The sequence below is a fragment of the Haliotis rufescens genome, unplaced genomic scaffold (assembly GCF_023055435.1).
Source record: "Haliotis rufescens isolate VD_foot unplaced genomic scaffold, xgHalRufe1.0.p SCAF_13, whole genome shotgun sequence".
Lineage (NCBI taxonomy): Eukaryota > Metazoa > Mollusca > Gastropoda > Lepetellida > Haliotidae > Haliotis > Haliotis rufescens.
The window spans coordinates 39,579,859-39,591,914 of NW_025963813.1; the positions used below are offsets into that span (position 1 = coordinate 39,579,859).

General features: G+C 40.2%; 1 protein-coding gene across 1 annotated transcript; it reads left to right on the forward strand.

Annotated features, from left to right (window-relative positions):
- Positions 1–893: 893 nt before the first annotated feature.
- Positions 894–11,839, forward strand: LOC125378663 (heparanase-like). The gene is made up of 10 exons (XM_048394573.1): positions 894–1,096; positions 4,156–4,286; positions 4,961–5,134; positions 6,311–6,470; positions 6,871–6,921; positions 8,467–8,664; positions 9,009–9,120; positions 10,175–10,284; positions 11,022–11,165; positions 11,608–11,839. Exons 1-10 carry the CDS (start codon positions 909–911, stop codon positions 11,786–11,788), a joined length of 1,449 nt encoding a protein of 482 aa, XP_048250530.1. The 5' UTR covers positions 894–908; the 3' UTR covers positions 11,789–11,839.
- Positions 11,840–12,056: the final 217 nt, after the last annotated feature.

Consider the following 12,056-nt stretch of genomic DNA (forward strand, 5'->3'; position numbering starts at 1 on the left):
ACCTACATTATTAAAATAAGAGCAACATTTCATTCATAAATACGCGACTAAGTTGAATGTAAAGACGTAAGATATTTGTCCATTGTCACCTTGGTATTGTGACATAATAATTCTCCTAAATGTTATGACGTCACGTAACTAAATGTTATACTTCATGTTCTTGTTATTCAGTTATGGCCTGATGAGACTCGTACGTAGGAACGAGTTGAACTCGCTAGCCAATTATTTTTTACTGTGTCTGGTAGTTAGAATTTTATGCTGCTGATTTATGTTAACGCTACAGCTGCATAATCAAAGCCTAATTTTTTTGCAACCATAGATATTTTATTTATATCCTTTTTGCGACAAAATCCCAGACTCCCTACATCCCCACCCACCCCTCCACTCCCCACCCCTCCCACACTCCCAGCCCTACCACAATATCAGTCCCTTATTCACTTTGTGCAAATTGATCTGGTTCACATCTGTTTTAAGTGTATCATCGCCATTTAACGACAAGGCATGCATCTGTTTAGTTCCTAAATTTGAAAAGTGCACGAGTTGAACTTTAACGTTATGTAATGAGTTACCTTTTTTAAAATCGTAACAGATTAGTGTTGACGAAAGCCAAACATGATGTTTCACAAGCCAATCCTTGAAACTGAGGAACAGAGAATCAGATCATGAGTTATGTGCTGCACAGAACTATAACTGCAACGTAGATACCAAAACAGGCACACACGAACCCGATCACGACCTGAAAGCATGAAAGTTACTTAATACTCCTGTAAAAAATTCGTTATCTGTTGTCGCGGCTTGGCTACACCTGGTCTCTTCCAACACCGCAGCTGACCTCCACACGTTGAGTAGTATTTAGCTTCGAAACACTGATAAGCGACATTATGCTTCTACATGGAGTGACAGTCAGAATGTTCCGAGATGTAACCATCCTGTGGTTGTTAGGGTTGGCTTGGATTCAACCGTTCACTGTGTCCTTGCACACAGAACATATCACGGTAAAAGTCGACCATGTCTTACAGGAAATTGATGATATGTTTGTTGGTGTCACCATTGAAAGCGGTCGACTGAGTTCCTTTCTGACGAACCCCAATATCAGGTATTCATACATCTGTATAAATATGTGATTCGATTGAAACGTAACTGGATTTGTTAGAGTAGTGAAACAAATTCTTGTCAGAAAATGGGAAACGAATAGACCAAAAATATATATTTTTAGAGTCAGCAGAATCCATAAACCAATTTTTAGTCAATTCATTTTCGTCACTGATTTACGTTGTGTCTAGCTTATCCTTGACAACCGAATGGTTGACAGAAATCACTTCCGATTACTGACCCGTGAAGTTCCGGTGTAGAATAAGTCTTCAGCAACCAATGTTTGATGTAAAAGGCGACCATGTTTGTCGTAAGAGGCGACTAACGGGATCGGGTTTATGCATGTCATCGATCCTAATTGCATGGTTCGATGCTCATGATGTCAATCACTTGATTGTCTTGTCCAGACTTGAATTTTTACAAACTACCATCATATAGCTGGAATATTGCTGAGTGCGGCGTTTAACAACAAACCATCCAACTTCCAATTGTAATGGTAAAGAAATGTAATGTGACGACATTACAAAATGGGGGACATGAGGCCGAATGAGTCAAGGGCATCATCAAGGGAATGATGATATGATACACTGTATAAGCTAGACTTCTTAATAGATTATACTCTTGTTGATAAATTGGTTGATTGGTTTCGGATTTCTTTAGTTTGGTTAATGTAAAATTCACCTCTCGTTTTACAAACTACCATGGTGGAGATGACAAAAGCTGAGTGGGGGCTATAGAGTCAAGATTTATTTTAGCAGCAGAAATATCTGCTTGTAGTCTTATCCCATTGGTGGACTAAGAGAAGAATTTGTGTTGTAGAGGTTACAGTAAAGGGGATTGAAAACACAGTCAAACGCTGGATTGGAGTCATTGGAACGTAATTTAGAGATATATTGTAGAGCTAATTTAATGCGACGGTGTTCAAGGGATGGTTCGTCAGCTTCCACATACAAGCTATGAATAGGAGAAGTTCTGAAGGTTTCAAGGGAAAGCCTCAGGCCCTGGTGATGGATAGTATCAAGTAATTTTAAATTGTTCTTACAAGCCCCACCATATATAATGGAGCCATAATCAAGTTTAGAGCGGATAAGTGTTCGATATAGTTTGAGGAGTTTTTTTTATCCCCTCCCCACTTTGAATTGGAGACAACTTTAAATAAATGTAAGGCCTTCAAGCATTTATTCTTTAAGTATTTAATGTGGGGCAGAAAAATCAAATGATGATCGAAAATGAGACCCAAGAATTTGGCTTCCTTTACAACTTTATTGGGAGTGTTATCTAAAATTGAACATTTAAAACCCTTTTCTAAAGACCATTTCTGGATTTTATTTAAACATAGCTGCAGTTGCCTTTCAATAGTGTCCATGTTTTTGCCATGACAAGAAATATTAAAATCATCCACAAAGAGCGATCCATCAATCGAATCATTTAAAACTTTAGATAAACTATTTATCTTAATACTAAACAATGTGACAGACAAGATACTGCCTTGTGGGACACCCTGATCCTGATTATAATGATCAGACAGGGTAGAACCCACGCGGACTTGAAATTGCCTGTCAGTTAAATATTCGAATATAAATTGAGGCAAACGGCCTCGTAATCCCAAATCATAATAAATCTTCTAAAATACCGTGTTTCCATATTGTGTCATATGCCTTTTCTAGATCGAAAAAGATAGACACTGCATGATGTTTATTTATTATTGCATTTTAACAAATGATTCTAAGCGAGCCAAATGGGCGATGTTAGTGTTCAGGTGTTAGTTTGCCTGTACAGAGAATGTCACATAGAGGCCAGTCAGCGTTTGTAAAGTTCCACCGAGATGATGGGGGAACATCAGATGGTGTAATAAGGTTTAATATGGTTGGAAAGTGGTCACTACCATAGAGGTCAGCGTGGAATGACCACTCAAATTTATTCAACAGGTTGGAATCGGTAACAGACAAATCCAGAGAAGAGTATGTGCCTGTACCAGGATGTAAATATGTTTTTGAATTATCATTAAAAATACAGAAAGTATAGTTGGAGATAAAATCATCTAGGATTTGGCCTTTACTACTTGTATTATCAGTACCCGAAAGTGGATTATGACCTTTAATATCGCTCATATCGCCCATTATAATACAAGGTTTAGGAAGCCGGTCATAGATAGCTTGAAGATCGGATTGTTGAAGAGATGCAGATGGAGGAATGGAAAGAGAGCACAGAGTAAAAAGAATGTGCATTGTGATACGAACTGCGATAGCTTGTTGAGGGGTATTAAGAGGAACAGGGCTATGAATAACACCCTGCCTCACCAAGACTGAAAAAAACCCATCGCCAAAGCTTCAAATTGATTATGAACCTTAACAGTGGTGGACTGAGAAGAAGGCACCCCCATGTGTTAGAGGGCCCTGGCTGTTTTTGAGTTTCTTTTTTCTGTTTTTGTTAAATGAATATCTCCTTGAAATTGTGTTTTCAAAACCTTAACATAAATATAACACATGTACAGCAAAATTAAGAATTGGAGTTATTATGCGCAGGGCTTGGCATGACCAGCCCATCCTACCACCCTTCTAGGTGAAGTCAGGGTCGAAGTGGTGTGTTAGACAATAATCCTTTCCTCCACCGACACAGGTATGAAACCCACGGGAAACGGATTGCCCAATTTGGTCGCCTTTTACAACAAGCAATTGGGTGCTGAGGACATATTCTACCCCGGGTCCATACGGGGGAAGAGCTATTAGCGTTACCCAGCGCTCACCACGGGGAGGTTGCTCTTCACAAGAGCCCATGTACATGTGTTACGGGTGGTATTATCTGTTAGATGATATATAAAGTTTGTTGCAGTTGGTTATAGCAGTCTCATACTGTAAGTATATATAGAATAACCTTTAATAACAGGGGACGGTTGGGGAGTTTTGTGGTTAAAGCATTCACTCGTCAAGCCGAGGACCTGGGTTCGATTCCCGACATGGGTACAATGTGTGGAGCCCATTTCTGGTGTCCCCCGCGGTGATATTGCTTGAATATTGCTAAAAGCGACTTAAAACCATACTCACTCACTCACTTTTATAACAGGTCTCCCAAACTGGTGACTCTTGGAAAAGCCTTAGCGCCAGGATATGTGCGAGTTGGAGGAACATCAGGGGATCGCATGGTGTTTGACCCAAATAACAACATAGCAACTTCCCAGCAGTTTCGACTCCAAGGTGAGAGCAGCATATCATAAGAATCCCTTGGTGTATTTGTCACCAGAAAGAAAACCTAACTTAAAAGACCTGGCTAACCAATACATAAAATTCCACTTCTAAAAATATTTTATTCTTTTGGAATAACCTTTTTGGTATTATCACTCTACGAAACTTCAGGTGCAAATCGTTTCTATTCCACTGATTGCCCAAGAAGAGTTTTTTGGGTAGTAGGGTGGCACTGTCGTCTAAGGCGTCGCGATTCGTTGTGCAGAGTTACGTCCCTTTGACACACCAGGAACCTATGATTGTGGGTTCGAATCGTACATGTTGGTGCAAATGATTTAGTTATTTATTTCGTGGTACAGTTTAACCTTAATCACCCAGGACCCTTGAATCTCGTAACCCGATCTTCCGGGCATTACAACTGATGCTAACATGTTTACAAAGAAATCTTACTTCTTTCTGAGATTCGTTAGTCCCAGACATTCCGTAATCCGGGCGACTAACAGGGAAAGGTACCTCGATACACGGGTTGCCACTGTGCCCAATGAACCAGTGACTGATGGATTTCTTCATTTACATAACCTTTGTCCATAAGTAGCTTTTCAATATGTCTATAACTTTGTGGTTTGACATACTATTAAAACATATGCAGACTGAACCAAAACCGACCAATGGAAATGTATTTTCAGCAAACACCTGGGACGCGCTCAACGCGTTTATTCACAAGGCGGGGCTAAAACTGGTGATTAACCTCAACCTGATGCTTCGCAATGGAACAAAGTGGAACCCATCAAATGCTAAGCAGTTGCTAAAATATTCCTCTGACAAAGGGTATCCTCTTGCAGGGATTGAACTAGGAAATGGTAGGTTTGAAGGCATGTAGACGTCGCATCAACAAGACATACATGACATATCTTTGGGCATTCTGAGTAATTTGGGCAATCTGTACTTGTTTTTTATGAGGCGATCGATGGCCATGCTGGATAATTTAGCTCACTGGGTGTCACTTCCATCGGTTGTGGCTCATAATATCAATTATTACCGAGTTGTGCACTTGTTCAAATATCACTTCTTGTACAACAGTGTATTGCTTCCGTCATCCAAACGGCATTGGGGGGCATTGGTGGCCCACTCGTCTAAGGCGCCGCGATTCGCTGTGCAGAGTTGCGTTCCTTTGGCACGCCAGAAACCTATGATTGTGGGTTCGAATTCCGGTTCGCCCCGATTATGTTTCTAGGTTTGTCAGCACAATACCTGTGCTCGTGGGTTTCACCGAAGTGGTAAACGTCTAACCTGCATCACTTCGGGCTTTCCTCCCACATTAAGCTGGCACGCCATGATATAACTGGAATATTGTTACAAGCTGCGTTAAACCCAACTCACCCACATTCGAATCTCATTGTGACGTAAGGTGGGAATAACGTCAAACTACAAATGACAACAAAGCTGAAGATGGCTGTCGTCATTCGACAAATGTTGGTTTTCTAGGACAGCAGTGGTGATCAGTGCATTTGTCTAAAGAGGAGCCCAAAAGGATAAAGAAATAGTGGGTAATAAATATAAATTATTACACTCATATGTGTCATACTGACATTACGACACTCATATAAGAATTCATGTATTACCCTCGCTTTCGCTTGGAAAATACAAGAATTCATGACATCAATATGACGCACATGTTCGTATAATAATCTCTAATTATTAGTTTCTATAATCCAGATGTCATTATATCCAGCCCACGGTCACATAACAAACAGGACATATAAATACGGCATTATATGCTTCTTACGTTGACTGTCAAAGGTCTCACCAAATATATTGTCATCACGCTTAATTCATGAATAACTTTATGGTATTTTTGCGATCTGTTTATGCAGTATGAGGTATACATCTCTTCAGAAAAAATAATCCATTTTTACATTCATCCTGTTTTTATTCATATGTGAAACATTTACCGAACTTTATACTCGTGTGTATGAAGATATGTTTTGTTATCATCCTTGACATATGTATTATCATTTTACGTATGTTTCATGAAGAACCGAACGTGTATTACCGACATTGGAATACTACTGTCAGTGAGGCTCAGCTTGGGAGCGACTTCATGGAACTGAAGCAAGTTCTGCAAGGAACGGTCTATAAATCCAGTCTCATCATTGGACCTGATACCGCCGGTTATGTAGACAGGTTTATAAAGAAGTATGTGCACGACAAACATCGTGTACCCTATGCAGCAAGGAGGGATAAGCTGCATAGGGCACTGAAATTTAACCGGACCTATGCCTACTTTGTGGTGTTGTTATTATTTCAAAACCTAAAACGAAGCATCGATTCCAGAACTAAAAAGGGGCATGGGTGGCCCAGTCGCCTAAGACGCCACGATATGTTGTACAGTGTGGCTTCCTGTATAATTATGATGTTCAAATCCCATATTCGCCTTGATTATCTTTCAAGGTATGAAAGCACCATACCTTTTTCTCGAAGGATTCATCTGAGTCACTTCAGTCTAAGAAGCTGACATGGTAATGCACTAGTGACGCCCTAGTTGATTATAGTTATCGGCGGTGTACATTTATCCAATGTTTCTTTGTATTTCCAGCTTCCTGTCTCACGGTGGATCTCGTGCCATAAACGTCTTGACCTTCCACCAGTGAGTACCCTTGGCTACCATACAGTTTTCATACCACGTGTAAACTTACGGGTCGTTGATTACAGTCTGAAGAGTCTTCAAAAATACTGACACGGTGAAATATTAGGTAGAAGTAGCAATAGCACAGTAGTTGTACACCGTGTGGAGGTATATGCAGAATTAGATTTAATAGATAACCGTTCACTGTGTTGAACTTCGAGGTCAACCATTTGCTCTTGACCATTGTTCGCAAATACTGAATATACTATTTTGACCTCAGGTTTTCCCAACAAAATTCGTTCATTCGTTCATTAGACAATAATATATATAAAAAAAATGTAATAATATATTTGCCTCTGTTTTAAAATAAGATAAACACATAAAAGCTTTTCATGATCATAAGAAATCTTGATTTCGTTTCATTTACGATTCCTACTGTATAAAAAGCATGTGCTTAGAAATCACTGCCAAATAGTAATGTGAGCACATTCTGCCCCATTGATGGCAGACCCGTGAAGATTCCGGGGTAGAATAGGTCTTCAGCAACCCATATTTGCCGTAAAAGGCGACCATGCTTGTCGTAAAAGCCGACTAACGGGATCGGGTGGTCAGGCTCGCTGACCCAATTGCGTGGATCGATGTTCAGGATGTCAATCACTGGATTGTCTGGTCCAGACTCGATTATTTTTACAGACCGCCGTCATATAGCTGGAATATTGCTGAGTGCGGCGTTAAACAACAAACCAACCAACCAACCATTGATAGCACCCGTCACGTAAAGGCAAATCAATGTTCACCTAAACAAATTCTTTAGCATACAGGTAACTGCATCAGACATTATTTTGTTCACTATCTATCAAAGTTTGAATATTTCTTCAACATGTCTACCATAAACCTTGACGAAATATTCACGAAATATTCAGCCTTTAATATGTAACCCTAATTAAACTTCGTCACAAGACATTCTTTAAAAACACTTTTGTGTACGAAACAATTTTTTGAAATCTTCGCAGAAAGTGGCTGCCCGATTGTACAACAACTGATGTGAAATATATAGACAGCAAATTCTTTGATATTGCTCGGAGGGAGTCGGTTAGTTGGCCATAAGTAATGGACAACATATCATCGATGTACGAGAAGCATATGTTAAACTTCTTGGCCAATAAAGTAACAAATCAGCAAAGACAGCAGCGCAATTGATATACATGTTGTTGCCTACTTTTACACATAGATGCTGTCTATGCTATCCAGCATGTCACATATTGTTTCCTCAGTAAATTGTAGATGACACTTGTTTCAATTTGTGACAAATTGTCCTGCACCTTTGAAGGTAGAGATGTAACTATATATGGTCACCACATTTTGAGACAAAATGCCCATGGGTCGAGAAATATATTTTTCTTTGCGTTTGTCGTTTCCCACTCCATGTTAATTATTTATATGTTATTGGAATGTTTTTCAAAATGAGTGGAATAAATACTGAAACAAACACTTTGTATAGCTGGATATCTTTTTTGATACAAATGGTTAAATGATTCCCCGTACTAATTAGCTTACTCTTTTCAGGTATTACTTTAATGGACACACCGCCAAGCTGGAAGACTTTTCTAAGTCTTCCATAATGGATACTCTTGTACATGAAATACACACAGTGATGAATACGGTCCGAAGCCATCATGGTCTGGTGGCGTGGCTAGGGGAGACATCGTCTGGTTATGGGGGTGGCACTCCTGGCATTGCTGACAGATATGTGGCAGGCAACCTGTAAGCATTTCTACATTTCAGTGTCCAAATTAATAACAACCCAGCCCAGCCCAGCACCTTCTGGGAATGCCAGCATGCGCTGATGTAAATGCAGATTGCCTTTTCGTGCTGGTTGGAGGGTGACGATTGCTGTTTATGGTCCAGTGAAACTATTTATAACTAAAACAATTGTAATTCTTTTTGCTCTGAAAATGTCTAATGTTGAAGCTCGTGTGTACAAAAATATGATCTTGAGATCAATGGGACAAGTGCAAAATATTCACGTTGATTTGCCTTGAAACAAGTTTAGCATTGAGAATGGCTCATATAATTCATTAATATCATCTGTCATATCACAATTTCAGGTGGCTTGATAAACTGGGTGTATCAGCAAAATATGGCCTAAAAGGGGTTATGCGCCAGCAATTCTTTGGTGGATATTATGCACTTCTTGACGACAACGCTGACCCTAATCCTGTGCGTGAACGTCGGTGATCTCAGTGTTTTAACAATGTCATTCGGTCGATGTGTCTGTTTGATCTTAAATATTGTCTCTGTGTTCATGCATATTATTATAATGTGGTCAGTTTTCAAATTTACCCATTCGTCAGTGTTGAGGGGGGCACGGGTGGCCCAGTCGTCTAAGGCGCCGCAATTCGCTGTGCAGAGTTGCGTCCCTTGGGCACGCCAGAAACCTATGATTGTGGTTTCGAATCCCGGTTCGCCCCAATTATGTTTCTAGGTTTGTCAGCACCATACCTGTGCTCGTGGGTTTCACCGAAGTGGTAAACTTCTTAGACCCGCATCACTTCCGTCTTTCCTCCAACATTAAGCTGACACACCATGATATAACTGGAATACTGTTAAAAGCGGCGTTAAACCCAACTCACTCACTCACTCACTCAGAGTTGAGTCGCTTAGGCTTTCCAGATACCAATGCTCCTAGATCCGAATCCTCGATTCACCCTGACTATGTTTCTAGATTTGTTAGAACGATGACCGTGCTCATGTATTTTACCAGAGTTGACCTCCACCATTTTGTATTTCCCCCAAATCAATATTACTGAAATATCGTATTTGTAAGCGGCGTTGGGGCGGTCGGGTAGCCTAGTGGTTTAAGCATTCACTCCTCACGCTGAAGGCCCGGGTTACATTCCCGGCATGGGTTCAATGTGTGAAGTCTATTTCTTGTGTCCCCCGCTGTGTTATTGCTAGAAATTGCTTAACGTGGCGTAAAACATACGCACTGTTCACCTGTAAGCGGCGTGAAACTGAACTCATTCATTCATGCCTTCTTCTTTGTGGGAAGTTCGAGTCATTATAAATCACCCGTACCGTCTGCATTGGATATTGGGTGGCCAGGCTCTGTAACATGTCTTAAACAAATTCCCATAATGACTATCCTGCCGTAAACCATTGGTGTGCACGTACAGACACATTTAAAAGCTATGATAGTGCTTACTCGTACATCGGCACAAAATAACAACAGTGTCTTTCTCAACTTGACACACATCATAACCTCTTTTGGCAGGACTACTGGTTGACGCTTCTTTACAAGAGACTTGTTGGCAACAAAGTATTTGATGTTCCATCCACATCTTCTGACCTCCGACTGTATGCCCACTGTACAAAGCTGAACAAGTGAGTGGTTTCAGCATGTTTAATTCACAACCTGTCTGTACACACATACGTTGTCCACCTTGCAGATTATGGACAAATACAAAATGTAGACCTCGGATAGAGGTGGGAGTGGATCATACCGTCCCTTTTAAAGGACATCACATGAGAAACAACCAGAATTAATGCAAAGTCAACGTAACCACAACAATTTCATTTAAACAAAACCCACAGGTTTAAAACTTTAATGTGCAGAATATTGTCAGCATGTCACTGAGCAGTAATGCTGTCAGTAGAGATGCACATGTCAAAACGATCTGAATATCATTGACTTATGTAATGACTAGTTCACAAGTTACAATTATGAATATTGGTGTAAAAGTTTGTTTATGTGACAATCCTGTTTGCACAAGGTAATCTCAGTATGGTAACGGCAAGTGTGAAGAGAGCAAATGCAACGTGACGAGATGTGACGTTACATCAACCATTACCAACCATGGAAACGTCATGGTTAAAGCGTTCGCCCGTCACGCCAAAGACCCGAGTTCGATTACCCATATGGCTAAAATGTGTGAAGTCCATTTCTGCTATCCACCACCGTCATATTGATGGAATATTGCTAAAAGAGGTGTAAACTCATACTCACTCACTCACTTCTTCAATGACAAGCACTGGTCGTGTCAAATCAAATGGCTAGATTTCGAAAGATTTTTCTCTTGCATTCGCTTTTAATGTTATCACATTATATGTTTATGTTCCAGCGTGTACCACTACAAGCCTGGCAGTATCACTGTGTATGGTCTTAACATGCATAGAGACCACGTAACCCTAGCCATATCAGAGGCGCACGGCAAAAACGTGGACATGTTCTGGCTGACTCCTGAGGGAGGAGACTTGAAGTCAAAGTTTGTATATAATATGTTTCCTCTCAACCATTCAGTACAAGGATGTTCTCTTTGGTTCAAGTTTCACAAAGCCATGGGTCAGTTCTTATATAACTGGTTCCTTGGCATTGTTGTCAAATTCTGTGGATAATAGTGAGACATATGTTGTCTCTGAAGTAGCAGATATAACAGAAGAGGGTAAGCATTTGATTGTTTGCTGCATTCAATCTGAACCAGACAAACGAACGGTGTATAACATGAGTAATGGTCCGAAATGTCGGGTGGAAAACGCACCTTGGCAAACACGCCAGGACTATATTAAGTAACTAAAGACGAACTTGAACCTACAAACTTGTACACATATACAATAGTGGCTGTACAGGTTATACAACGGTTGTTGGGTCAACGTGTGATCATAACTTAACCTTCATACCAAAATAACCTTTGCCACATCTTTTTTCAGAAAAGTAGAGGTCAATGGCAAAACATTGGAACTTGTCAACAACCAAATACCACACATTATGCCAAAAGCTTTGGGAACTGGGACGATTGTAGTTCCTCCGCACTCCTTTGGGTTCATCGTCATTCCAGACGCCAACATAGCGGCATGCAAATCACAAAGCCATGGTCCAATTATCGGATAATTGAACAAGCGTCCTGTTAGGATAAAAGCAATAATAAATTGTTCACCAAAACGTTATGTTTGTGGCTTTTAAATTGATAGTGAGTGTACCTGGACCTTCTGTTCGACGTGCGTTGATATACAATAGACAATAACATCTGAAAAAAAAACACTCTAAACACATTTAACTGATATTTAGACATACCGAGTGTTTTAAAAATGATTTGCGTGTTACAAAAAAATCAAGAGGAATATGTTAAGACGTTCTGATAAGAGTTATCCCACATCTC

Coding starts and splice junctions, on each gene's coding strand:
- LOC125378663 (XM_048394573.1), top strand. CDS start 909: ATGTTCCGAGATGTAACCATCCTGTGGTTGTTAGGGTTGGCTTGGATT. Junction 1,097..4,155: donor CTGACGAACCCCAATATCAG/GTATTCATACAT, acceptor CTTTTATAACAG/GTCTCCCAAACTGGTGACTC. Junction 5,135..6,310: donor AGGGATTGAACTAGGAAATG/GTAGGTTTGAAG, acceptor TGTTTCATGAAG/AACCGAACGTGTATTACCGA.